Source organism: Lepus europaeus, chromosome 22 (genome assembly GCF_033115175.1).
Source record: "Lepus europaeus isolate LE1 chromosome 22, mLepTim1.pri, whole genome shotgun sequence".
NCBI lineage: Eukaryota > Metazoa > Chordata > Mammalia > Lagomorpha > Leporidae > Lepus > Lepus europaeus.
In genome coordinates this window covers 2,758,214-2,781,268 of record NC_084848.1, presented here as the reverse complement: position 1 = coordinate 2,781,268, position 23,055 = coordinate 2,758,214, and the positions used below count along the sequence as shown (strand labels likewise).

At 55.9% G+C, this 23,055-nt stretch overlaps 1 protein-coding gene across 5 annotated transcripts in view; it reads left to right on the top strand.

Moving 5' to 3' along the window:
* PPP2R5C (protein phosphatase 2 regulatory subunit B'gamma) overlaps nucleotides 1-23,055 on the top strand; it is a 155,825-nt gene that overhangs the window by 4,305 nt on the left and 128,465 nt on the right. For all 5 annotated transcript variants that reach the window (XM_062181774.1, XM_062181773.1, XM_062181777.1 and 2 more), the window contains exon 3: nucleotides 16,929-17,097. In XM_062181774.1, the coding sequence (XP_062037758.1) occupies nucleotides 16,929-17,097 (169 nt within the window). The remainder of the gene's footprint in view (nucleotides 1-16,928; nucleotides 17,098-23,055) is intronic.

The following is a 23,055-nucleotide window of genomic DNA, read 5'->3' as shown; positions in this document are numbered from 1 at the left end:
ATGTGTTTTGCATGTGCGACTCCATGGCGGCTGCCGCGTCACAGCTATGGCCGCGGACAGGGCTGGACAGTCCTCATGCGGACCTGCTGGCCGCGGTGACTCCTTTAGTCACAGCCTCTTTCTTCCTGTGATCTGTTCCGGTCTGGCCTGACGTCACAGGGTGCTAGGTGGTGGTGTAATTTCTTACAAATGAAGGCTGAAATTTTGAAAGTCTGTCTAACACACCCAGGATGTGTTAACAGAAACAACATTTTAATGAAAGCTGTCCGGGTTGGTTGGTTTGTGTTTCACTTCCGGTGCTCTCTGTGGCAGTTGACCATGAATCAGCTGGAGGAGGGCCGTGGAGGTGGTTTCCACGGGGTGTGGTGGAGCCCCCACTCCTCCACGAGAGAGCAGAGCCTCTGTGGCTTCGTTCTGAGCTCTGGGCTTTCTCCTCGTCCCAACTGTGTCCATACAGCCCTGAGCTGAACTCCAGTGAACCCGAGAGAAGCAGCACTTCAGAAATCTCTTTCGAAATTCGAAATTCATGTGTAATTATTATCTAGGAAATAGGGGTCCATGCGTGTCACTGCCTGGTCTTGGTTCAGTCTTGCCAGCCTCCCCATGGGCCTTGCAGGAGCACAGTGTGCGGGAGAGGTGGCTGGGGCAGCGGGTGGAGGTGGGCGGGGCACGGGTGTGAGGAGAGGTGGGCGGGGCATGTGAGGAGAGGAGGGCGGGGCGCGGGTGTGAGGAGAGGAGGCTGGGGTGTGGGTGTGAGGAGAGGTGGGTGTGCGGGAGAGGTGGCTGGGGCGCAGGTGTGAGGAGAGGTGGGCGGGGCGTGTGAGGAGAGGTGGGAGGGGCGCGGGTGTGAGGAGAGGTGGGCGGGGCGCGGGTGTGAGGAGAGGTGGGAGGGGCATGGTGTGAGGAGAGGTGGGTGGGGCGGGTGTGAGGAGAGGTGGGCGGGGCGGGTGTGAGGAGAGGTGGGCGGGGCGTGTGAGGAGAGGTGGGTGGGGTGGGTGTGAGGAGAGGTGGGTGTGAGGAGAGCTGGCTGGGCGCGGGTGTGAGGAGAGGTGGGCGGGGCGGGTGTGAGGAGAGGTGGGCGGGGCGTGTGAGGAGAGGTGGGTGGGGTGGGTGTGAGGAGAGGTGGGTGTGAGGAGAGCTGGCTGGGCGCGGGTGTGAGGAGAGGTGGGCGGGGCGCAGGTGTGAGGAGAGGTGGGGGGGCATGGTGTGAGGAGAGGTGGGTGGGGTGGATGTGAGGAGAGGTGGGCGGGGCGCGGGTGTGAGGAGAGGTGGGTGGGGTGGGTGTGAGGAGAGGTGGGTGTGAGGAGAGCTGGCTGGGCGCGGGTGTGAGGAGAGGTGGGCGGGGCGCAGGTGTGAGGAGAGGTGGGTGTGAGGAGAACTGGCTGGGGCGCGGGTGTGAGGAGAGGTGTGCAGGGGGCGGGTGTGAGGTGCCCAGAGCAGGGTGTGAGGAGAGGTGGGCGGGGCGCGGGTGTGAGGAGAGGTGGGTGGGGCGGGTGTGAGGAGAGGTGTGCAGGGGGCAGGTGTGAGGAGAGCTGGCTGGGCGCGGGTGTGAGGTGCCCAGAGCAGGGTGTGAGGAGAGGTGGCGGCGCTGCAGGCAGGAGGGTGGCCGTGGGTCCCAGCCTTGACCTGGTCAGGAGGTGCTGCCCTGGGCCTGCTGTGCTGGGCTGCGCAGAAGCAGTGGGTTCCTCTCTCAGCCGCCCCATGCGCGCCCCCACTACTGTCCTGTGCTGGAGGCTGACCCAGCAATCCCAGGCCCAGCGTGTGCGTGTGAGGCCTGAGCCTTTTTTGTGGGGTCCAGCACTTTGTAGGGTTTTCGTCAGCATCCTTGGCCTTACCCACTAGACACCAGTAGCAACTAAGGATTCCAGACATTGGGGAATGTCTCCTGGTGGACAGAGTCGCCCCCTGCTGGGCCACCATGCTTAAAAGACGCCCCCCCCCCCCTCCCATGGTACATCTGCTTACAAAGCCTGCCTGACCCGCAGTCATCTGGATGTGGTGTCTGCTGTGGCACAGCAGCGCCCAAACCAGAGGGGATCATGCCTTTGCACTCCTCACGGTGTGGAGAGCTCCAGAGGGCTGCTGGGCAGGCTGTGTCTATGTTCTGATAGAAATCAGACCTGGAATCGTTACAATATTCATTAATTTATCTAATGATGACAATTCCCGTTACACATTAATGCAAATAATATTTATATGAAAATTAAAAACCCCACTGGGAAGAGAGGCATTGCTGCGTGTTTTGCCATGCTGTAACGTCTGGCGTGATAGGTAGAGGCTGTCCTGCCTCCTGTTCTGCTGACACAGATGGAGCCTGTGGAGAGCTCCAGGTAGTGACGGGCAGGGCAGGACGGGAAATCGTGTCTTAGTGTTAGCATAAACACACATTTGGCCCTGTGGACTCCTGAGAGGTCCCAGAGAACCCCAGCTCTGGGCCCCCAGCCCACACTTGGAGAAGCGCTGTTTGAGAATAGTCTTCTCCCCCTTTCATCTTTCAGCTCCGACTCGGGTTGTCTATTCTGAAATTTCAGGGAAGCCATATTTCTTCCGTATTTTAAGTTAAAGCACTCGCGGTGCCCGTTGTTTGCCATTTACACTGCCTCGGGCCGCCTGCTTTCACCTGTGAATTGGCTCCCCAAGCTGATGAAGCTGTTGGGGACGGCAGCTGAACCGACTCCCAGCACGGCCCGTGCGCACAGGACCTCGGCCCAGGAAGTATTTGGTTGCAGGTTCTAAAGCGCTCAGGGAAGAGGAGAGCCTCAAATCAATTAGGTTGCTGATTTTTCTGATACTGTAAATTAGCACAAAAAAATTTTCTTTCATTAAGAGGCTTATTTCCTTATCGCCTTTTTTGGTCTCCTAAGGGAATTTTAAAGCAGAATTTTCACTCAATGTAATTTAAGTAAGTAGCATTATTCTGAAGCAGAAGATTATGGTACTCAGGTCCTTCTGTAGTGTCTTAATGAAAGTTTTACAAAATAGAAGATTTTGTTTTTGGCTTTTATGTACTTAGTAGAAAAAATATAGTCTTATAAGATCTTAGTAAAAATTATAGTTTCATATGATCTTATTTTAACTTATTGCCCTTCAAAGTGGTTTTCCTTTTAAATATAAGGTTTCCGTATGATTTTGTTTTAGAAAGATTTATTTATTTATTTGAAAGGCAGAGTTACAGAGAGTCAGAGGCAGAGAGAGGGAGGTCTTGCATCTGCTGGTTCACTCCCCAGATGGCTGCAACGGCCGGAGCTACACTGATCCAGAGCCAGGAGCTTCTGCCGGGTCTCCCACACAGGTGGAAGAGCCCAAGGACTTGGCCATCTTCTACTGATTTCCTAGGCCTGGCAGAGAGCTGGATAGGAAGTGGAGCAGCCAGGACTCGAACCGGTGCCCATTATGGGATGTCGGCACTGCTACGCCACAGCGCCGGCCCCAAGTGCTCTGTATTTCTTAAAATTTAAGTTTGTTTTGGTAACATGTCCCAGCAGAACAGAGGCACATGTATGTCAGTGTTTTAGTTAGACAGCTACAGCTTTGTTTTGAGCAAGTGCTCTGCTGAGGCCTGTGATGGACACAAGAGTAAGTAGGGGTGGACATCTGGCCTAGCAGTCATGACTGACTAGGATGCTGTGTCCACTGTCAGTGAACCTGGATTCAATATCTACTCTGGCTCCCGCCTCCAGCTTCCCGCCAGCACACATCCTGAGAGGCAGCCATGATGGCGCAGGGTCTGGGTTCTACCACCATTGTAGGAGATATCCTGGCTGTTGGCTTGGCCCCAGCTGGAGGCCGTTGCAGGCACTTGGTGAGTGAACCAGTGGGTGGCTCTGTGGGTCTCTCAGTCTCTTTCCACTCCTACCCCTCACCTCTCAAATAGTGGTGGTAGTAATGGTAATAGTGACATAGTCCTAACGTGTTGCACACAGGCTGTGTGCATCACCTGTGACATGCTGGCCCCGTTCCTCCTTACTTGCTGCCACTGGATGGATGGGACAGATGTCGCCCATCTCATGGGAAGAGCAGGTGGGCACTGGGTAAGAATCAGGGGCTTCCAAGTGCCTAAGCCAAGGGTCAGGAACCTGTTTTCTGCCAGGGGCCATTTGGGTATTTAGGACATCATCTGCAGGCCATGCAAAGCCATCAGCCTCAAAGTGAGCAGACTAGATTCATTGGGTTCCGAGTCCCACCTGCAGTAGCCTTGGCAGGGCCGCACACTCCCCACCCCTGACCTGAGCAGACCCAGGCTCACCGTCAAGTCCCAGCATTCCCGAAGGCGCCTTGCTCCGGGGCTGCGTGCTGCAGTGGAAGCCAGCAGCAAGGATCACTCAGCACTCTCCGCCCCCTTTAGTGAAAACTCATTCCATGGCACGAAATTCTAGAAAGTTCCTGAGTGACTGATAGGAAGTAACTGCAGGTTTCCCAGCTGGGGAAGGCGGTGCTGTCTTGGAGCAGCCGCCAGGTGAGTGAGGCAGCCTTTCGGTCCCGCCGAGGCTGCAGCCGGAGAAGGGCGTGGGGAGCTGGGTGAGGCCCCGGCCACGGAGGAAGTCGCTGGAAGATTTCAGCCACCAGAGGCCTCCCCACTGCTGCCTTAACCACTGAGCAGCTGCCGCGGGTCGTGGTGACCCCTGGCGTGTTCCTGGCAGTGCTGGCACCCTGCCGGGTTTGAGAACCGCCATGGTGCTGCTGCCCAGGTGCAGAGAGGACTGCCATCCTCCTCCACCTGGGGGAGGCAGAGAGCAGGCCCAGAATCCAGCTCCAGGGTGGAACGCTCAGAGTTGGATTTTCCTGCATCTTGTGTACTTTTTTTTTTTTTTAATAAGGTTTATCAGTGCCCTGAAAGTTCGGTTTCGGACTCTGCAGCCTGCGAGTGTTAGCTCTGACCCAGTGCTGCTGTGCCCAGGAGCCCAGCGTACCTGGCAGCTCTGAGGGTGGTAGACCTGCCCTGGCTATTTCATTCTAATCCAAATGAATGGGAATTAACATCTAACTAAGCAAAAACCTCCAGTGCCTTGGTCACACTGGCCGCCTCTCGGCCAGGCCTGGTGGCCTGATGCCCGGATGGCATCAGATGCAGGACAGCCCAGCCTCACGGACAGGGCAGCCCCAGCCTCACGGACGGTCTTCCCGTTGTAGACCTCAGGGTGTCTTCCACATGCCAGTGTGTGTGCATTTAACTGAATTCTTAGTTGTCACTGTAAAAGGTCAGACTTCCAAGTTAAATGTAAAGGAAAAGAAGACACAAATGGACAAAAGAGAGGGAAGAAGATAAAATTAGGAGAAAGAGACAGGAGAGGGGAGCTTGGCGGCGACCCAGGAGGCAGGCCGTGTCCCCCACGCAGTCTGCTTCAGGTCCTCACCCCGGGAAAGCGCCATTTCCCAGCTGGGCGGGGCCTGGAGAGGACTCCAAGTCACACCTGTGTCCTTCCGGTCCGTCTCTTTCTAGACCCTTTCTCTTATTTTCGAGTCGAAACACATACGCTTAAAAATAAATAAAGAAGTTGCGTTTCCGCCATCAGCGCACTGCATACTCAGGCCTGCTCCAGGGGGTCAGAGTGGCCTCACCAAGGAGAGGGGTCACGCTGACCTGAGTGCCACCAGAGAGCCTCCTTCACACTTCTGACGGGGAGGGGCGCTGTGGGCTGCAAGGTGGGCTGGGCCAGGCGCCCTTTCTGCTTCCCTGATCTTGGCTGTCCTGCAGGGGGTCCATCAGGTCCATTGAGGTCCCCCCCCCCCGTGTCCTGGGCATGGTCACAGGTGCTGGGTACCTAGCGCTGAATAGAACGGAGTGCCTGCGTGGAGTGCCTTCAGTGAGGGCGTGAGAGCTGGGTCCTGGGGGCAGTCCCGCTGCAGCAAGAGGACAGCATCGCATGAGTTTGCAGAGCAGGGGCCCCAGGGTGACCGCCAGTACTGCCAGGCACCCCTGGTGGGGCTGGCCGCCTCTGGCAGCCGCTCTGCTGGACTCTGGGGGCTCCTGGGGGAGGTCTCAGTGAGGGCGTGAGGTTAGAGGTGACCCCTGAACGTCAGCGAGGAGCCGATCCTGCCAGGGACAGCAGCCGCTGCAGAGGGCTGAGGCAGGAGGAGCCGGATGTGGCCGCCAGTGCAGTCGGCTGAGAAGGGGGTGGGAGAGTGGGGAGGTGAAGTGAGAGGTGAGCGCAGGCAGGTGGCGTAGGGTCTTGTAAGCATCCGTCAGTGGGGCTTTGGGATTTGCATTCTGAGTGGGATGGGAGCTTTGGGGGCAGGGGTCTGAGCACGGAAGGAGCTGATCCGAGTGTAGAGGCCTCGGGGGCCTTGCCGGGGATTCCAGCCTGAGGACTTCGCCTTTTCTCAGATTGCCATCTTCGCTCACACAGGCAAGGCCGAGGCGCCAGCACAGCCGGCAGTGAGCTCGGTACTGACCTTGGTTTAAAAGCCTCCGCTGGTGGGGTGGGCGTTTGCGCTTGGCGTGCTTGCATCCCACATCAGAGTGCTGGTTCAAGTCCTGGCTGTTCCACTTCCAATGCAGCTTCCTGCCACGTGCGCCCTCGGAGCAGCAGGTGATGGCGCAAGTACTTGGGTCCCTGCCACCCACATGGGAGTTCAGATTGAGTTCAGGGCTCCTGGCTTCAGCTGGGCCCAGTGCTGGCTGTTCTGGACATTTTGAAGAGGGAGCCAGCAGAGGAAAGAGCTCCGCCTATCTCTAACTCTTCGACTTTCAAATAAAATGAAAATAAATAATTTTTTAATTAAAAAAAAAAAAAAACACCTTAGCTGGGAACTGGCTCCATGCCTTTTGGTGCCTAAAGGTGGATTGCAGAGAGCTTTGCTTTGAGGGGCGGCTGCTGCTGTACCAGCAGCCTTGGCTTTTCCCAGACAGTTGGGTTTCTCGGGAGAACACCTTTGTTGGCTCTGATGGACAACCAGTTTGCCAGTGTTCTGCAGGGGGGTGTGGTGACCTTGGGCGGGTCAGTATTCAGACAGAAATTAACGTCCTCCCTTCAGCCCCATGGCTCTCTCCCGCCCTCTCCTGTACCCAGTGTCCGGGCCTTAGTTTCCGGGGGACTCTGTGGGAGCTCACCTGCCTTGTCCCCTGAGCTTCTGCACAGTGCTCTTGTCGTGGGGTGCACCCGTGACTCCACGTGCCGACCTGAACCTCCTGCTGCTGGAGGCGGTAGCTCCCTTTGCTGTCACTGGTGAGGGGGGCTCCGGAGGTTTGCTGATAAATGTGGCTTCCTGGCAGCCTTGATGGGGCGGTCTGTCCTGCTCTGCCTTCTGTCTGCCTCTCAGCAGGAGTCGTTGGCCTGGCCCAGGGGTCAGCCGAGCTTTCTGCCATGGTCAGGTGGAAGACACTCCAGGCCTGGGGAGCATTCGGTTTCTGTCACAACCACTCAGCTCTGCTGCTGCAGCCAGAGAGCCGCGGTAGACAGTAGGCAAGCAAACAGACCTGGCGGTGTTCCAGTCAAACCTGACCAGCAGAACAGGCGAAGGCCCAGATGTAGCCAGAGGCTGTAGCTTCCAGCTCTGCCTGGTGGAGTCCACATCAGGGTCAGTGCTCAGAGAAACGCTGTGACAGGAGACTGACAGGTGCCACCCTAGGGGTGTCTGCCCTTGAACCTTTAACCTGAGACCAGCACTGCTTGTGCTTTGGCAGGACTTGACGCACTGTCTCGAAGCTATGGAGAGCGCAGCGCTTGCCTGCCCGACTCGTGCCAGGTTGTGAGTTTGTGGGATTGCAGCGTCCGGGTGAAGGGAAGGAGCTGCGTGTTTAGTGTGCTAATCCCTTACATGGTGAGACGTCCAGAGTGACTGACTGAACAAAATAGTTCTCTTTTTTTTTTTTTTTTTTTTTAAGTTTTGTGTATTTATTTGAGAGGCAGAGTTACAGAGAGAGGTTTTCCACCTGCTGGTTCCCTCCCCAAATGGCCATAATGGCCAGAGCTGGGCTGATCCAAAGTCTGGAGCCAGGAGCTTCTTCTGGGTCTCCCACCCAGGTGCAGGGGCCCAAGCACTTGGGCCATCTTCAGCTGCTTTCCCAGGCCACAGCAGAGAGCTGGATTGGGAAGAGGAGCAGCCAGGATGTGAACTGGCGCCCATATGGGATGCTGGTGCCACAAGTGGATACTTAGCCCACTACGCCACATCATCAACCCAACTGAATGAAATATTTCAAATTAGAGACGCTGGCAGGCAGCATGGACCAGCGTGCATCCCATGTTTGTAGGGCTGCTGTTGCCTGGCGGCACAGGAGGTTGTGGAGGGGCAGTGCCCACCAGGCACTTGGACATCCAGGTGTGACGTAGCGCATGTCAGAAGCTGCATGGTGGCACATTTTCCCAAGGGTCAGGGAAGCCTCTAGCATCTTGTTCCTTCTGTGTTGGAGGTGCAGCCATTGTGTGTTGGAAGCTGGAGAAGACGGGAGGAGAGGCCTTTGTGCCCTGCGGCAAGCAGTACCCCATACCTCTGCACCTCCACGCACCTGTCAGGCTGGGAACAGTGGCTCAGCTGCCCTGGCTGGGACCCTAATCCTCGGCCTGGGGTTGAGAGCCTGGGTGGCCCCCTCGGCTCGCCACGTGGACTGGCGCCTTCACCTGTGCTTTCCTGAGGCCCTCCTTGCCAGTGCCTGCCTCCGGGGCCTCGCATAGCCCCTTCCCTGCGGCCAGTGTCTCTGCAGTAAAGAGCCCGGGGAGGGCAGGGGAGGACCGGCCAGCAGCTGCCTCCCATAGCGCCTCAGCTCATCGCTGGGCTGCCCATGTTACCCAGAAACCCAGTGCCCACTCGGCGATCTGCGGAGCCACCAGCTCTCGGCAGCGCCTTGAAGGGAAGGGGGGCTGTCCTGGTGTGTGTTTGACAAGCTGTGCTAAACCTGCTACACAGGCTCCTGAGATTAGCCAGGCGTAAGGAAGCTGAAGTACCTCTGGGGTCTCTCTCCCTCAGTGAGTGAAAACAAAGCTCCCCAGAGCCTCCATGCCGGAGAGCGACAGCCAAGGACGAACTTCACCTTTCTTAGGTTTCACCCACGCCAGGTGGCTACACAGCATCCTACGTCTCCGTAAGGATTTCCTGTCGTTCTAAGGAAGACGCTGAGCTGAGCGTCTTGACTAAACCCCCGACCTCAGGAAGTGCTCCTGCCGTCTCACTGAAGGCTCGGCCAGCGTCGGTGCCTTCTCTGTGCCCGAGACCAGTGGACCCTCCCGAGTCCCACCCAGCTTTGGCACTCGAGGTGCCTGTGCTGTTTGGGTTTTGTTTGTTTTGTTTTTGTTTGACAGGCAGAGTGGATAGTGAGAGAGAGAGACAAAGATCTTCCTTTTTGCCGTTGGTTCACCCTCCAATGGCCGCTGTGGCTGGCACACTGCGCTGATCCGAAGCCAGGAGCCAGGTGCTTCTCCTGGTCTCCCATGCAGGTGCGGGGCCCAAGCACTTGGGCCATCCTCCACTGCCCTCCTGGGCCATAGCAGAGAGCTGGCCTGGAAGAGGGGCAACCGGGATAGAATCCGGTGCCCCAACCGGGACTAGAACCCGGTGTGCCGGCGCCACAAGGTGGAGGATGAGCCTGTTGAGCCACGGCACCGGCCCGCCTGTGCTGTTTTTAACAGTAAGCCTGGAAGAATTGAGGGGTCGGGGCAGCGCAGCCTGCAGCACCGCCTGCTTTCAGAGCACTTCCCTCACCCTGAAAGGAAGGCCTGGGCCCGTGAGGCAGTCTGTGTCTCCGCACCCCAGCCCCTGGTGGCCACCACCCTGCTCTCTCTCTGGATCTGCCTGTCCGGATAGCTCCTATAAATGGAATTGTGACGGTGGCCTTCTCTGCGTGGCTTCCCCCACGGCACAAAATGTTTTCAAGGCCCTTAGATGCTGTAGCAGGTGTCAGAACTTCATACCTTCTCGTGGCTCAATGATGCTCTGTCATTTGGATAGACCACAGTTTGTGTCCTGAGCTAACGGACGTGTGGGTTGCTTCTGCCTTCTGGTTGCTGTGGACTTCCATGCACACGTTTTTGTTTGGACGCCTACCCAGTTCTTCGGGTTACCCTGGGAGTGGGATTGCTGGCCCACACGGCAGTTTGATGTTTAACTTCCCGAAGAACCTCTGGACTTTTCCACAGTAGCTGCCTCGTTTTACGTCCCTGCTAGCCATCCACCAGCCTTCCACCAGGGTTGCCATTGCTCCACACCCTGACTCGCACTTATTTTCCATTTATTTTATTTTTTTAATTAAAGATTTTATTTATTTATTTTGAGAGGGTTACAGACAGAGAGAAAAGTACTCCATCCACTGGTTCACTCCCCAGATCGCCAGAGCTGGGCTAATCCAAAGCCAGGAGCCAGGAGCTTCTTCTGGGTCTCCCATGCAGGTGCAGGGGCCCAAGGACTTGGGCCATCTTCCGCTGCTTTCCCAGGCCATAGCAGGGAGGTAGATCAGAAGAGAAGCTGTTATCCATTTTCGTGAGTCTTTTTTTTTTTTTCACTTTCTTGATAGTGTCTTTTGATGCATGAAAATTTTTAAATTTGCAAAGTCCAATTTATATGTTTTTTCTTCAGTCATGCTTTTGGAGTCATGACTAGGAACCCACAGTCAGACCCAAGGTCAGAAAAGAGTTTGACGGTTTTAGCTCTCCTGTCCAGGTGTCCGCCGCACTTTGTGTGTTGTGTGGTGAGGGTCTGATCGCACTGTGGCCCGGGTGTCCCAGCGCTGCTGGTTGACACGGGGCTTCCCACCCCCTTGAATGCTTCTTCCACTGCTCAGGCTGCTTATCCTGGCAGCAGCGCCACACTGTTCTGGTCAAAATGCACTTTGTTCAAAGCTCTGAGGAGACACACAGAGCTCGGGTTTGTCACGGGCCAGGTGGCCCACGGCATGGAGATTCAGGGACCGTGGCTCTGTGGAGGGAGTCGGCCTGCTCTCGAGCACAGAGCGGGAGGTGGGGCAGCCCCTGCCCTGTGGAAACAGCCGCACTCAGGGGTGAGGTCGGCGCCTGGGAGATGCCTTCCCAGTGTGGAGTGGCCGTGTCCCGGTGACTGCGTGAGTGGGGAGGGTGGGAAGTGGCAGCGGCAGCCGGGCCGGGCCTGCAGGGCCTTGGGGTAGGGCAGAAGGGGAAGAAGAAGGCCTTCAGGTAAAAGCCACAGGCATCGCACAGGATGCAGCCGGCGTAGCTGGGGTGCCGCTGCTGGTGGAGGAGCTGGCTTCCGAGGGACAGTGGCCAGCCACGGAGACCACGCTCGGGCAGTAGGGAGCCACGGAGGAGGGGAGCAGTCTGTTGCAGGTTTTAGAGAGGTAGGTCTGACAGCGGCGTGAAAACACGGTGGGGGAAGGATGAGAGATGTTACCTTTTGGTCTAGAGGTGATGGGGTTAAACCAGAGCACCTGTCACGCAGGTGACACAGGAACACACATGTGATAACACGGAGACATGCAGGTGACACAGGAACACACGGGTGATAACACGGAGACATGCAGGTGACACATGGAAACATGTAGGTAACACACAGAAACACGCAGGTGATAACATGGAAACACGCAGGTGACATGGGAACACACAGATGACACACGGGAACACGGAGCAGACCTACCACTGAGGGAGAGAGCAGGTGCTGACCCGTCCACGTGGAGGAACACCACTCAGTGGACGAGCTCCTCCCCCAGGCCGCGCTGCCTGTGCTTCCCCGGGTGCGAGCGTCGCAGACGGACACCACGTGTGCCTGTCTCTCTCAGAATTGTGACAGGAACAACACGGGGAAGAGGAGACACAGCACTGCCCTCAAGAAGCAGCGTAACTGCAGCACACCGGAGCGTGCATGTGTTGAGAGCGTCACGAAGGCACACGTGAGCATTCAGGGTGCCCAGGGCAGCTTGTGACTGGCATGGCTACTGAAAGACGGGCGGCTCTGACAGCAGGGGGCGCGGCACGAAAGTTTCCTGCAAGTTGCAACCTGGGGAGCACACGGTGGGCCCAGGCCCCATCGCCCAGCCCCGCGGACATCAGTGTCCACCTGGCCTTCGCCCTCACTCCCTCCTCACACTGGGTTGTTTGAAGCAAACTCAGCCATCGTGCTTTGTTCATAAATTTCGAATTGGATATCTTTGAGCAGGGGACCCCTAAGCAGAGCCAAAGCACTAGTGCCACACCTGCAAGAGGTTTAGTGCTCCTTGCCACGCGCATACGCCGATCACTGGTCCGTTCTCGGCTGCCCACCCCGTTCTTCAGCCGGCGGGTTGGTAGCTAAGGGCCAGGTACTGCGTTCGTGGTTGTGTGTCCTGGATTCCCCATCATCGGCTTAGGGCCTGCCTTTCTTTTTTCCCCTTGCACTTCAGCTGTTAAGGAAATCAAGATCTTCACACGCGTTCGAAGGGCGCGTGAGCACTGACAGTGTCTGCAGAGGCTTCTGACTTTCCCAGCTTGAGGATGGGTGCTGCCTGCCTCTCGGGGGCAGAGGCCAGGAGGCGGCAAACGCCTCGCAGCACACAGGGTGGCCCCGCAGCAAGTCCATCCATGGGGCTGCGGCACAGAAACCCGCAGCTGCCCCCGCAGCCCAGGTTGGCAGATGGCGTCCCTGGGTGGTCCACAGGCCCCCTGTCCTTGTACTGTCTGGAAACTGGCGGTCAGACCCCGAGACTGGTCAGGTGGAGGCTGGGCTTGGAGACGGCAGCACTTAGTTCTGTGTCACGGGGTGTCACGTCGTCTGCCATGGCAGCAGTGACCATTTGGTCCATCTGCTATAAAATTGTAGACGGGGAGAAGCTTGAGAGACGCTGGCGACTGGGGTTGCTTGCCTGTTGGACATAGGGAGGAGGAGTGGGATCCACCTGGACCCCGTGAGGCTCGAGCCTGCAGCATCGCTCACTCTGAGCACTAAACCAAGGGCGCTGTGACACCATGAAGCCCTCCGAGGATGGGAGGCAGCTGCCCACCGCGTTCCGCCCTGGCCCTGCCCCCCTCCACTCCACAGGCACCCAGGACGGGGCCATGGCTGTCACTCCCTGTCAGAGGACTCGGTGTGGGGGAGAATTCTGTGTTAGCGCTGGCTGTGGGTGTGCTGTGTCGGGCGCTGAGTAGGAGCATCTGCTCATGGCTGCCGGCTGTCCAGGCAGCTTCCTCTGTCCTCCGCCTGGTGACCCTGCTGGCCTTCCTGCTGCCCCCAGGCCTGCAGCCTCCCATCAGGGTGATTCTTGGCGACTTCGTCTTTCTTTTCTTTATTGTTTTACAATTTATTTTGTTTGTTTGAAAGGCAAAATTACAGGAGAGAGAGATATTGATTGATTGCTCTTCCGTCTGCTAGTTTACTCCCTAAATGGCTGCAATAGCCTGGGGAAGCCAGAAACCTGGAACTCCATCCTGGTCTCTCATGTAGGTGGCAGGGGACTGTGCACTTGGGCCATCATCTGCTGCTTTCCCAGGCACATTAGCAAGAGCTGTATGGGAGGTGGAGCAGCCAGGACCTGAACCGGTGCCTGTATGGGATGCCAGTGCTGCTTAATCTGCCCGATGCTGGCCCCTGCAGATCTCTTTTTCACACAGATACACACAAAGCTATCAGATGGCTCAGCTCAGGGCTGTCAGACAAGCAGATGTCCTGGGCTCGTCATGCTCTCCCACAGGGGTGCCAGGGACACAGGCACTTGAGCCATCCCTGCAGCCTCCCAGGGTGACATTAGCAGGAAGCTGGAGTCAGGAGCCAGACTTGAGACTCCACCCCAGGCACTCTGATGTGGGCTGTGGGTGTCTTGAGCGAGAGGCTGAAAAGCCTACTCCCACCCAGTTTTAAAAAGCGTTGTGGGCCGGCACCGCAGCTCACTAGGCTAATCCTCTGCCTTGCAGTGCCGGCACACCAGGTTCTAGTCCTGGTCGGGGCACCGGATTCTGTCTCGGTTGCCCCTCTTCCAGGCCAGCTCTCTGCTGTGGCCAGGGAGTGCAGTGGAGGATGGCCCAAGTGCTTGGGCCCTGCACCCCATGGGAGACCAGGATAAGCACCTGGCTCCTGGCCTCAGATCAGCACGGTGCGCCGGCCGCAGCGCGCCAGCCACGGCGGCCATTGGAGGGTGAACCAACAGCAAAGGAAGACCTTTCTCTCTCTCTCTCTCTCTCTCTCTGTCCACTCTGCCTGTCAAAAAAAAAAAAGCATTGTGGATCCGGGGGTCTTCCTGCTTCCTACCCAGCCCCAGCCAGCTTCTGGGGCTGCTGCTCCGCGCGGCCGACCTCCCCAGCCAGGACCTCTCTGCTGCTGAAGCCAGTGGCGGTTTGGCCTCCGGGAGGGTTCCCACAGAGCTGACTTCCTTCCTGAATGGCACCCCCCTCCCTCGCCTGCTGCCCACGCAGGACAGTGCTGTCTCCTCTCTCTCTCGTCCCTGCCAGGCAGCGTGGTTCACTCCTGTAGCTTCAGTCACCGTTTTGATACCACGGACTCGAGTCCTGTCCTGCTCTGACGGGGGTGTCCTGGGTGCCCCTGGAGACAGGAGGTGAGGAAGGCAGGTGGCGCAGAAAGAAACCAAGAAGGCAGGGAAGGAGAGGAGCCCAGCCCCTCCTCCTTTTGCTAAGCCATGTGGACTCCATTCCAGACCGGCCTGGTGCAGGTTAGGTCACCACGTTGGACGTCAGACTCGACAGGCACGTACTTGGGCTTCCTCCAGGCCCACATCTGTCCCTCTCTCTGATGCCCTCTGCTCCCTCCTCCCCACACATCCGCTCTTGGTGTCCTCTAGTCCACAACCACCCACCATGTCCTGGTCTAAGGCGGCGTCCTTGTGTCTTGTTCAGGCTGCTGGATGGGCCCTCTGAGGACCAGCCTCTGTCTGTGGGCCACTCCTGAGGCTGGGTGATGTGTCATTGTTGCTGCCGTCACCACCACCTCACTTGGCTGCCAGAGCCTTCGAGAGGCAGCTCGGAGCTGTCGGCCTGGACTCACTGGCTCTGCCCACTGCTCCGCAGGCACAGCACAGACTTGTGGCCCTTCCGGCCTTGGAGCAGCCCTCTGCCCGCCTCCCTGGCTGCCTTCCTCAGAGAAGCTCTGCCTGGACTGTGGTGCCTCCGGGAGCTGCTGGCCCTTGTCAAGAGAAAGATGTCCGTCCCACCACTGATGGGTGCCTGAGCCTGGGACACACATAGCAGGGCAGACCAGGAGTTGGCCCAGAGCACCGTGCGGGCCCCTGGAGAGGGAGAGCAGAGCAGCCCTTCTGCCAGTGTGGGGTGAGGCCGGTGGAGCAGGAGGGAGCGGGGCCGTCACGAGTTAGCGTGGGCCAGGGACCAGGCTGGAAGTTCATTGCACACTGCTAGGGGAACGCCTTGGAGGGAGGCGGGGCAGGCGCCGTCTGAGTGGCAAGTCAGGGGCTGCAGGCACCCGTGGGGTGGGTCAGAACGTGCAGGGTCCGCGGGTCATGTCCTAGACGTCCACCTTGGCTGCTGAGAGCCAGGCTGCTTCTGTCCACCTCTGCCTGATTGTGACCAAGGCCGTCGTGTGTTCCGCGTTAGAGGAGGATGAAAAGGACACAGACTGTGACCTGGGGTCAGGTGTGCGAATACGTGCGACAGCACTGAAAGCAGGCCGACGGGAGAGAGAGCCCTAGGGTTTTTCTAGGGGCATCCAGGGGATGTTCAGTGGAGGAGCTTCAACGGGGGGGATTTCCATGGCGGAGGTGAGTTGTGGATGGGTTTTTTGAGGAAGAAAGACCCGAGCTCTCCTGGTCAGATGGAAAGAATGACAGGCGTCGAGGTCGGAGCCCACAGAGTGTGTTTTGAGGAAGAAGCTGCAGCCTGGGAGGGAAGCGGTTCTGGACCGCGGTCCCCAGGCAGCATTCTCCTGCCGCCCAGGCGCTCTTCTCGAACGCTCTGGCTGAGTGTTCTCGAGCCCCTGTCACACGGCAGCTCCTCACTGCTCAGGGAGCGCTGCCTGGAGGGGTGGCCTCTAGCCTCTGCCCTCTCGACTCGACAGCTGGCGTTTGCCAGTGCTACTGGTGACCAGCACTGCTGGGCAGTGCAGGCAGGAAACCATCGTTAGGGTGAGGGGCAGGGCATGGCTGCACTCCACAGGGTCCCCCTGGGCCTGTGTGGGTGGCAGGGGAAGGGACCCCTGGAGGCTGTACTGTGTGGTCCCTCGACTGTCGCCCGTGCTGGAGTGTTCCACGGGGCCGTGGGCAGACGAGCCATCCTGATTGTTGTGATGCAGCTTGGAGATGGACAGGTGGACCAGGAGCCAGAGGTGAATGCAAGGAGAGGAGCTAGAAGAAGAGCATCTCCTGACCCTCAGGGGGAGGTACCTGCTCAGCCTCGCCCGCGTGGTAAGAGGCAGGGCAAATCTGTAGTTTACGAGGTACTCACCTGTGTTTGTGAGTTTTCACAAACTTAGCGGCCTACAGGAAGAACACGAACTTCTCTCCTCAGTTCTGGGCATCAGAAGTCTGAGCTGGAGCCAAAAGTGGGGTCCCAGGGCAGAGTTGTGTGCCACCTGGAGGCTGTAGAGGCTCCCAGCATCTGACGCCACCTGCTCCCGCTGGCTGCTCACGGCCAGTGGCGCCGTGTCACCCTGCCTGTCTCCTCGTCCTGTTGTCCACTCTTGTCTGGCCGCCCCCATCTCCTGAGCACCTGTCTGGTGACATCCTGCCCCATCAGGACCATCTGCACCTCCCAGGAGCCTTCATTCACTCACACCCACAGAGTCCCTCTTGTCAAATCAAGGTCACGCACTCACAAGTCCCGCGAACCCCCGGGAGGCGGGGGACCCATCATTCAGCTGCCCACATCAGCCTAGGTGACCAAAGTTTAGGAATCCAAGGTTGGAGGAAGACGTGGGACTAGGTATGTCTGTGGAGCTCTCGAAAGCAAACGTCGCTCAGTTCTAAAAGGAGGGAATGTAAGCCATGCTGTGTGGCACCTCCAGGCGTGCTGGCCAGGGTCAGGCGGAGGAGACTGGCTTTCTCTCTGGGTTTCAAATCCCCCAGCTCACGTGCTCTTCTGTTTTTGTTTCGGAAGCCGATTCCCAGCAGCAGGAAAAACAGCCTTGTTGCTATCCCGTCTTCGGTGTCTACCAAGATCAAGGTGCCGGTCCTGCAGCCCATAGTGAAGAAAGACAAGCGGCAGAACTCCTCCCGGTTCAGTGCCAGCAATAACAGGGAACTTCAGAAACTGCCGTCTTTGAAAGGTAATTTCCACTTGCCTTCTAGAAGTCAGACTTGGCTGTGTGGATGGAGGGGTCGTGTTGTTGTCTGCTAGTTTCTTAAGCCCATGCTGTGTTTGTTTTGTAGGATCGTCTTTTCTTCTGTATGAGGCTTTTTGACTTTTTTTTTTTTTTTAGGTGGAATGGCTAAAAAATAAATCAATTTATTTACTCAATTAACATTTTAAATGTCAGAGCTACTTAAGATAAAAATCTAATAACTAATGTTCTATGGGTGTAACGTGCTATGAAAACAGGAAGAACTTAAAATCTCCTCCTATTCATTGTAATTGTTTTTCTTTTCAGTGCCTCTCTTGTTCTGTCTCAGGGCCCTAGTGATTCAGAAGGGGTTTGCCACAAGTAATTGAAGAGCTCAGGAGAGCCTCTTGGTTCTCAGGTTTGAGAAGCTGGGACGTAGCTGCCACAGCACTTTGTGACTTCCCCTTGTGACGGCTCCTGTGCAGCTTTGAATCTTCCCCAGTGGCATGTGCCCCTCTCCCTCTGGGTGTCCGGCCCCTGTTACAGAGGAAGATAGAACAGGAGCTTACAGTCGGTTGTGAGTCTCGGAAACCCTTTTATTAACTGAAGTAAGAAAGCTGCATGAAGGGCGTATCGGGCATCGGCGAGGGCAGGAGGTCTCTTGGTAGAGCTGTGATCCCAGAGCCCGCCCCTGGCTGCAGCTTGGTGGGGACATGGGCAGTGGGGGACAGCGGGTTCATGGATGGCTTTCCTGGAAACCCAGGCTCCCTGCCTGTGGCGAGCTTGTTGTTGGCTTTTGGTAGGTACCAGGCGTCCTCGCGCACTTCTGCTCCCGGATAGTCGGCCTCTCGTGCCGTTGGCTCACTCATCAGCATGCTGAGCACACCGGTCACCACCAACGAGCCCACTGTCACAGCAAGACCTGCCCGGGACTGCTCCCAGCAGAACCCTCCGCAGGCCCAGAGACAGACAGTTTGGCTGAGTGGCTCGGAAGAAGTTTTGCGTAACTGTTCCGGAACCTTCACGCTCGCCACAGCCCGAGAGCCAGAGCTTGGCTTGACATGTGCCGCGCCTGCTCTGTGCTCAGCCTGGGCTGGCAAGCCCCGGTGCAGGCCGGAGCGGACCTCCCGAGGAGTGTGCACAGGCTCCTGCGCGCCTCGCGGGCGGTGCCCCTCGGGGAACAGCTCGTGTGTGGCCCCGTGGCCCCCACCTCCCCTCCCTGACCCTGGCTGACAGCTCTTTGTTGGCTGCTGTAAGACGTTAACGCTCGTGTAGACACAAGCATGATTTCATCCAGTTCAGAAGAAGCAGGAATTGATTGGAATCGCATTGAAGTTACGAGTTAATTTGGGGAAGATTGACTGTGATACCCTCTGCCTGTCCTGGTGGGTGGGATAGCTCTCTCATGGTTCTGGGGTTTATTTTCTTACTTATATAAGATATTTTTTTGACTTTCTGTAAATCTCTACTTTTCCGTTAATTTTATCCCTAAGTACTTTAGTTTCTGTCACTCTTGCAACTGGGTAATACTTTTTCCATTTCTACTTCTAGTTGCGCTTTCTAATCTCATGAAAAGCTATTTATTGGATTTTGAGTATTATGCCATCGCCTTACCGAGTTTTCTTATTAATTTTGGTGAGGTGTTTTTTTTTTTTTTTTTTTCTGTACTAGCATCTGCCTGTACAGTCCTGTCATTTCTAATCAGATCTTTTCTTCCTCTTGTGCTATGTGAGCCACTGTCTACTTGTTGGGTTAACTTCGCTCCACCACCAGCCAGGACTAAGGGTGACAGAGGCACTGGAGGGCGTTCCTGTGTTCTCCCATTTTTATGTATTTATTTTTTCTCCATTTTTAGTAAGTGGCTTCAGCATGTCAGGTAGAGGGGGCTCCTGTTGCTGGCATTGGTCTTGCCCAATGGATCGCACCCCACACGTGAGTCTTACAGTCTGGCTAGGGCCCCCGCCCATCACGCTGGTTCGTCAAATGTTGTAGGGCTTTCTCCTTAGCACGTTAATGTTAGGATTGCAGTGTTTGATTCTGGTTGTAAACTGCCTTACTGTCATAGCATGCATGCTAACTGGTTTGGTTTGGGTTTTTTTTTTTTTTTTTTTTTGGCAGGCAGAATTAGTGAGAGAGAGAGACAGAGAGAAAGGTTTCCTTTTCCGTTGGTTCACCCCCAAATGGCTGCTACAGACAGCGCGCTGCGCTGATCCGAAGCCAGGAGCCAGGTGTTTCCTCCTGGTCTCCCATGTGGGTGCAGGGCCCAAGCACTTGGGCCATCCTCCACTGCCTTCCCAGGCCACAGCAGAGAGCTGGACTGGAAGAGGAGCAACCAGGACAGAATCCAGTGCCCCAACCGGGACTAGAACCTGGGGTGCCGATGCCTCAGGTGGAGCATTAGCCTAGTGAGCCGCGGTGCCAACCTGCATACTAACTTTTATATACTGCCTGCTTCGGGTTAGCAATTTTCTTCTGAATTTTTGCTTCAGTTTTTTTTTTTTTAAAGATTTATTTATTTATTTGAAAGTCAGAGTTACACAGAGAGAGGAGAGGCAGAGAGAGAGAGAGAGAGAGAGAGGTCTTCCATTTGCTGATTCACTCCCCAGTTGGTCTACAACGTTCAGAGCTGCGCCAATCAGGAGCCTCCTCCAGGTCTCCCACGAGGGTGCAGGGGCCCAAGGACTTGGGCCATCTTCCACTGCTTGCCCAGGCCATAGCAGAGAGCTGTATCAGAAGAGGAGCAGCCGGTACTGGAACCGGCACCCAGATGGGATGCCAGTACTGCAGGCGGCAGTTTAGCCTGCTAGGCCATAGCACTAGCCCCTGCTTCAGTATTTATGACAGGGAGCTGTTGGGATGTTTTCCTCTTTGTATTGCTGTATCTTTTTTTTTTTTTTAATTTATTCATTTATTTGAAGTCAGAGTTACAGACAGAGGAGAGGCAGAGGGAGAAAGGTCTTCCATCCGCTGGTTTACTCCCCAATTGGCCGCAAAGGCTGGAGCTGCACCTATCTAAAGCCAGGAGCCAGGAGCTTCTTCCAGGTCTCCCGTGTGGGTGCAGTGGCCCAAAGCCTTGGGCCATCCTCTGTCGCTTTCCCAGGCCATAGCAGAGAACTGGATCAGAAGTGGAGCAGCTGGGACTCGAACCAGCACCCATTTGGGATTGCCGGCACTGCAGGCAATAGCTTTACCCTCTACACCACAGTGCCGCCCCCCCCCCTTTTTTTTTTAAGATTTAAGAAAGAGGCTGGCACCGCAGCTCACTAGACTAATCCACTGCCTACGGCGCCGGCACCCCAAGTTCTAGTCCCGGTGTGGGCACCGGATTCTGTCCCGATTGCTCCTCTTCCAGTCTAGCTCTCTGCTGTGGCCCGGGAAGGCAGTGGAGAATGGCCCAAGTGCTTGGGCCCTGCACCCACATGGGAGACCAGGAGGAAGCACCTGGCTCCTGGCTTAGGATCAGCGCAGCACGCTGTCCGTGGCGGCCATTTGGAGGGTGAACCAACGGAAGAAAGACCTTTTTTCTCTCTGTTTCTCTCTCACTCTGTGACTCTGCCTGTCAAAAAAAAAAAAATTTTTTTAAGAAAGAAATACAGAGAGAGTGGGAGAGACAGGGAGAGGGAGAGGGAGAGAAAGATCTCCCATGCACTGGTTCACTCCCTGGATGGCTGTAATGGCCAGGGCTGTGCTTCATCCTGTCTCCCATGTGGGTGCAGGGGCCCAAACATTTAAGCCTTTCTCCAGTGCTTTCCCAGGCCACTAGCAGGGAGCTGAATTGAAAATGAAGAGGGGCCAGTGTTGTGGCATAGCGGGTAAAGTTGCCATCTGTAGTGCCAGCATCCCATATGGGCACCAGCTCAAGTCTTGACTGCTCCACTCTCTGCTCTCTGCTATGGTCTGGGAAATCAGTGGAAGATGGCCCAAGTCCTTGGGCCCCTGCACCCTCGTGGAAAGACTCTGAGGAGGCTCCTGGCTCCTAGCTTTGGATCAATACAGCTCCGGCCATTGCTGCCAATTGAGGACTAAACCAGCGGATGGAAGACCTCTCTCTCTCTCCTCTCTCTCTCTCTCTCTCTCTCTCTCTCTCTCTCTCTCTGCCTCTCCTCTATGTAACTCTTTTAAATACATACATACATAAATCTTTGAAAAAGAAAGAAAGAAAATGAAGCAACCAGGACACAGATCGGTGCCTATATGGGATGCCAGCATCACAGGCAGGGGCTTTACCCACTATGCCAGCCCCATCTTGCTGTAACTTTCCAACTCTCAGATGGATTCATCCTGGCACCTGGTGATCTTTCCCAGAGTGGGCTGCACACGGTTTCTGTGCAGCTGTCATGCTGCTATTATATGCCTGAGAGAGACTGTAAGACGTGGAGTAGCATGTGGCCATGAAATAGGGTTGAGAGGTAGCCTGTGGACTCAGTGGGCCTAGTGCCTTCCCCTGTACCAGTCCTGAGTCTGCTGACCCCTGGGGTTGGTAGAGCAGGCTTTGTGTTCCTGAGTGCACAGTGCTGTTTAATGAGTCCTTCGTCTCCTCCCCATCTGTGGTGCTGATGTTGCTTTTCCAAATCTGTAGTTGTCCTGTTTCCTTTAGTTTATCCTTTTCCTCATGTGTTAAGTTGAATGGAGTTCACTTGTTTTTAGTTTTTAAGATTTAAGATTTATTTATTTATTTGAAAGTCAGAGTTACACACACAGAGAGAGGAGAGGCAGATACAGAGAAAGAGAGAGAGAGAGAGAGGGAGGGAGGGAGGGAGAGGGAGAGGTCTTCCATCCGATGGTTCACTCCCCAATGGCCACAACGGCCTAAGCTGCACCGATCCGAAGCCAGGAGCCAGGAGCCAGGAGCCTCCTCCGGGTCTACCACGTGGGTGCAGGGGCCCAGGGACTTGGGCCATCCTCTACTGCTTTCCTAGGCCATAGCAGAGAGCCGGATCGGAAGTAGAGCAGCCGGGACTCGAACTGGTGCCCATAGGGATGCCCGCACAGCAGGCCAGGACATTAACCCACTACGCCACAGCGCCAGCCCCATAGTTTGCTTTTTAGTAATGAAACAACTTAAAGCCATGTATTCCTCTGAGAATGACCTAAGTGCCCATTCTCTCTCAGTACTTTTTTTTAAAAAAAGAAACTTTTCAAGTCATAGATTTTTTTTTTTTTTTTTTTTTTTAGAATTTTATTAAGGCATAATTTGCACACCCTAAAATTTACCCACTGTGAGCGGAAGGTCTAGTTGTCGTGGTGAATGTGTGGCGTGGTGCAGCGCCCCCTGCAGTCCGGGTTTAATCTGTTTCTAGCGTGCTCCAGGGTCCCCTGGAGCCCCTCCCACCCCAGCTGCAGGCCGCCTCAGGCCTGCCGGTTGCTGACGTTTCACATCGGTGAACCCATGTAACGTGTGGTCTCTTTGTTCTTCACTGGCTCATCCTTTCCTTTCGTGTACCAGTTTGCAAAGTAAAATGTCACCCTTAGCATCCTCCAGGGATGCGTTTCTGCGTAATTAGTCCCTAGTCCTTGCGTGTGCTTACCGCAGTGTGTTCCTTGGTGCGTTTACACGGTGTGCACGATAAAACAAACCAGAGTAACTAGCCTTTCCGTCTCCTCCGACGTTTATCATTTATTTGTGTTGGGAACCTTCAGATCGTTTTGTTCCAGTTATTTTAAAATGCATAGTAATCCCAAGTTGCAGTCACCCTGCAGTGCCGCAGGACACTAGAACGGACTCACCCTGCCTGATGGTAGTTTGAGGTCCGTTAGACCACCTCTGTCCCTCCCTCGCCCCCGCCCCCCCCCCTTCCTAGCCTGCAGCAACGCCTGTTCTGCTCTCTGCTCCTAGGAGATCAGCTTTTCTAGCTTCTGTGTGTGAGTAACCCAGCGTGTGAGCTTTGTGTTTCTGTGCCTTTTTTCACTTAAAATATTGTCCTCCGGTTCCGACCATGTTGCTGCAAGTGGTAGGATTTCAGT